Source organism: Carassius gibelio, chromosome B24 (assembly GCF_023724105.1).
Source record: "Carassius gibelio isolate Cgi1373 ecotype wild population from Czech Republic chromosome B24, carGib1.2-hapl.c, whole genome shotgun sequence".
NCBI lineage: Eukaryota > Metazoa > Chordata > Actinopteri > Cypriniformes > Cyprinidae > Carassius > Carassius gibelio.
The window spans coordinates 8,531,897-8,536,314 of NC_068419.1; the positions used below are offsets into that span (position 1 = coordinate 8,531,897).

The 4,418-nt window shown below is 36.9% G+C and overlaps 1 protein-coding gene across 1 annotated transcript; it reads left to right on the plus strand.

Moving 5' to 3' along the window:
* Positions 1-2,156: 2,156 nt before the first annotated feature.
* On the plus strand, positions 2,157-3,563 carry LOC128013393 (corticoliberin). The gene is made up of 2 exons (XM_052596351.1): positions 2,157-2,286; positions 2,626-3,563. Exon 2 carries the CDS (start codon positions 2,648-2,650, stop codon positions 3,134-3,136), a length of 489 nt encoding a protein of 162 aa, XP_052452311.1. The 5' UTR covers positions 2,157-2,286; positions 2,626-2,647; the 3' UTR covers positions 3,137-3,563.
* The last annotated feature ends 855 nt before the right edge of the window (positions 3,564-4,418 follow it).

The following is a 4,418-nucleotide window of genomic DNA, read 5'->3' on the forward strand; positions in this document are numbered from 1 at the left end:
AATGTAGTTCAAAACACATCAAATGCCTGTATCCCTCCTTTGGCCTCGCCATATTTCTTGATTTTATGATTGTGTCCAACAATTATAATCACACAACAATGCGCTAATTTTGACATATTTTTTGAAAATTTGTATTCATTGTTATATTTTACTATATTAAAAAAAAGAATTAATTATAGAACAGTCCATACACTGAAAAAAACTGTGTACATAAAAAATTAAGCCTTATGCAATTTAATTAATAGTAAAATTCCATCAAATCGAATTTAATAATCCTTATGTATTTTAATTGAATTAATGAGTAAACATTGTTTAATGATTCAATTAAAATATGTAAGGATTATTCAATTAAATTTGATGGAATTTTACTATTATTTAAATTGCATAGCCTAAATAATTTTTATTTATTTTTTAATACAATTACGTAAATCTTATAAAAAGACTTTATTTGAGTGTAGGTTTTACTTTTTGCTCAAAAATTACTAAAATCCGAAACTATATATATTTTTTTTCAGTGTATGAGCTGTTTCTATTATATCATTTTTATCTAAAAAATACTACAATGAACTGAATGCAATTCAACATATTAGGTCAACATTTCGTAGTTTCTGAGTGAAGTTGTTTTTTGGTCTGTTTTTTTAATATGTAACAAAACATTTCTTTCACTGATCATGTTGAGAAAAAAATAAAAAGCATTTTCAAACATTGTTTTGTATCCTATTCATTGAAAGTGCCTAATAATTCTTATTTTTACATGGTGAAAATCTTTAAAACCAAAAACCATGTCTGGATGAAAGGACAAAGCACCAACGTGGAATTTCCATTCAAACATTTTGAGAAATATCAAACCTCTATTTCTTTACACTTGTTAGCATGTATTGTCTAGAAGCTGATTGGGACGCTGTCTGATTGGCATTCTGAAAGCAGGTGTAAAGGGGCTCGGGCCAAGTGTTCCATCTCCCAGCCTCCCTCATGGCCAGAGCACAGCGAGGGGGGAGGACAGCACTTGACAGCAGTGACTGCGAGAGTGACGCGGTCCTGCCGCTGTGCATCTGTAATCACCAGGACCCAAAGCTCTGTCTGTGCTGTCTGGATAAGTGACACCCGCTAGAACATTTGCCCGAAGTTCACCACGCCTGTGTGCCTGTGCCTGCAACAACTGAACAACCTGCGCTTCAGTGTGACGTATTTGATCGATTTTATGCAGGGAACGACCTGGAATGTGACCAAAGGATTGATTATTGCAGTCACACCACTTTAAAATGCATCTTTGGTCATTAGAGATGAATGCGCAATTAAGCAAAGATCAAGAATGCGACCAGATATTCAAATTCTGTCAGTGAAATGCCACATTTGGTCAAACAATTAAGAGTATAGAATTATGACAGAGAAAGTATAAAGTTGTAAAATTTAGTAAGTATTATTTTAATAAATTCAAGGGCTTTTACTTTTTTTTCTGTCAGAAATTGTAATCGAGTGTAATTTTGTCCGTTGACGTTTGTCGAGTAATTTGGCGCCCTCAGCTAACCGTCAAACACAAATAAGGCTAATTTTGTGCCCAGTCTCAAACACTACAGGTTTAGTAATATTTTTCTGATATGTTAATCTATAAAAGTAAAATCTAAAAAATTACATCAATACTCATGCTTTGCCTACATATATGATCCCATGGCGATCTTAAGTGGAAGCCATGGTTACTACTTCGCTTGAACTTGACTTGTGTCGCGAACGTCTGTTGACTGCAACTTTTTCAGAACTTTTGTTAAATAAAATACAAACTTTTAAGACCCTTTCACTACAATTTTATTTTGACTTCCTTTGAAGGGTTTCAAGTCGTAATTATGGAGCCTCATATAATTTGTTTTATATTTTAGATTATAACACATAAAGCTAAAAATATTAGCTAAAAAAACATTAGCTATAGGACAGTGTTCTAAATATTCCAAAAGATGCGAGAAGATCAATAGAGGATCCTAAAATACCTCTGGTTTTATATGCATCTTCTTTCACACACATCCACACACACACACACACACACACACCTCGATGACTCATTCAAACCGAAAACTGTTCACTTACGTTCATTCAAGTCAACTCTCTCTCCCCTCTGCGCAGACGCAAGCTACTAAATGCGTGACACTTGTCGCTGACCGTGCCTATATAAATGCAAACTCCTGCCTTCCTTTGAAGAAGTCCTAAAAGTAATATCTTGATAGGCATCAACTGGAAGACAGACGCTCCTCGCAAAGTTCAAAAACCATCCAAGGATATACCAATTACGCACAGGTACGCAACATCTTATCTGGAATAAGACAGCATATATTGAGGTAGCCTAATAAAAGTTGGGTAATAACATCTTACACTGATAATCTTTATTCTAGTTAGTTTGTATTGCTGTGGATGCGTCCTCGTGTTTTGCGCACAATGAGGCACCGAGCTCTCCAACTTTAAAGCGTGCGCAAATGCCCAAGTGGACTTAGAAATATACATTTGTGCAATGCAATTATTAATGCGAATGTGCAGTAACAAATTTAATCTGCCAAGATTTGAGCTTCGTCCCAGAGTGCGCAAAACAGTTGCTGAGAAGTTGAAATCGTGCGCATAATTGACTCACTTCTCCCGCAGATTCTCCTCGCCACTTTTTGACATGAAGCTCAATTTTCTCGTCACCACCGTGGCTCTGCTCGTTGCCTTTCCACCACCGTATGAATGTAGAGCCATCGAAGGCAGCTCCAACCAGCCAGCCACGGACCCCGATGGAGAGCGACAGTCCCCGCCGGTTTTGGCACGCTTAGGGGAGGAGTACTTCATCCGGCTCGGTAACAGAAACCAGAATTATCTCCGATCCCCAGCCGACAGCTTCCCCGAGACATCCAAATATTCCAAAAGAGCACTGCAGCTCCAGTTAACGCAGCGTCTGTTGGAGGGGAAAGTTGGGAACATCGGTCGCTTGGATGGCAATTACGCGCTCCGGGCGCTCGACTCAGTGGAGAGGGAGCGCAGGTCGGAGGAGCCGCCGATTTCCCTGGATCTGACCTTTCATCTGCTACGAGAAGTACTGGAGATGGCCAGAGCCGAACAAATGGCCCAGCAAGCTCACAGCAACCGCAAAATGATGGAAATATTCGGGAAGTAACCATGAGCAAACCCATTAGCCAAAGATATTTTTACATTTAGCACAGACATGAATATTCTGTACCATAGTGCTGCTTTTCCATCATGATCTATTTATACCGGTGACTTATTTATTTGTAGATATTTCACTGAAGACGAATAGAGCACACTAGGTGTATATGAAGCGCAAAACTGTCATCACTCTCCATCAATGTTATTGTATAAGTGATCATTCAGAACTGTAGATGAAGAAAACGTTTGAGTTTCTTTAAAAAAAAGACAATATTTTCCAGTACTGTATTTTGCTTAATTTATCTGACAGACTTGAGTTTCATTGTAACATACAGTACATTGTTTAAGTTTGTTAATAAACTAATGAGCAACCATTCATTTTTGTTGTGCAAGAGAATGTCTTATATTTATATTTTTCAATAAAACTTTGAAAGCCAGTTTGACACCTGTTGTCTAGATTATTGGCATGAAAAAGTGATTAAATAATAAAATAAACAATACTTATATTTCACAGTCATCACGTAAACAGATGCATGTATCAATGAATGAATATGTCTGCAAACTTATAACTTTAAGAATCAATAAATTAGGGTAATCCAGAGATGATTGACAGACAAAGCATCTTGTTCCCGAGTGGTTTAACCAAGGGTAGAACAATTCTTTATATACAATATTGAATCTATAATTTATTAATTACAATCAAAAAGGGTAAACATGATCTTATATCACAAGAAGGTAATTTTTTACCACCTACCTTCAAAAAATGGAACCTAAAAGCAAGCTCAAAAATAAGTCATAAACATACAAGGTTTCTCAAGAGTATTTTGCACATATAAATTGACTCATTAAATCAATATACTTGCTGACGTTTAATGCCACTAATGTACGTTTTCAAAAAAAGACATCAAAATAGAATTTTTCCTGGACTTTGCACTGTGTCTTTATTATCAAATACAGTATAAACACTGGTGCTGACTGAAACTTTTCACAGCAAAAAAAATAGCTGATGAGTGGTGACTCATTCTACAGCAACTGGAGATCTTGGGTGTACTTTCACCGAACCATGTCCTAAAGTGTACGGCTGAAGCACATCCAAATCCAATCAATAACTCAAATGTGAACTAACAAGGCACTCAGAACATTTCAACCTTATGTTTTTATTGTAGCACCACAGAGTGCATGTCACTTCGACTAATTCATTCATTGCAAAGGTGGAAGCCACACATGCTGAGCCGAGTGTTGTTTTGGGGTTGTGCTCCCTGGACCTCATTAAGTTGGTTGTAGCCGTTCTC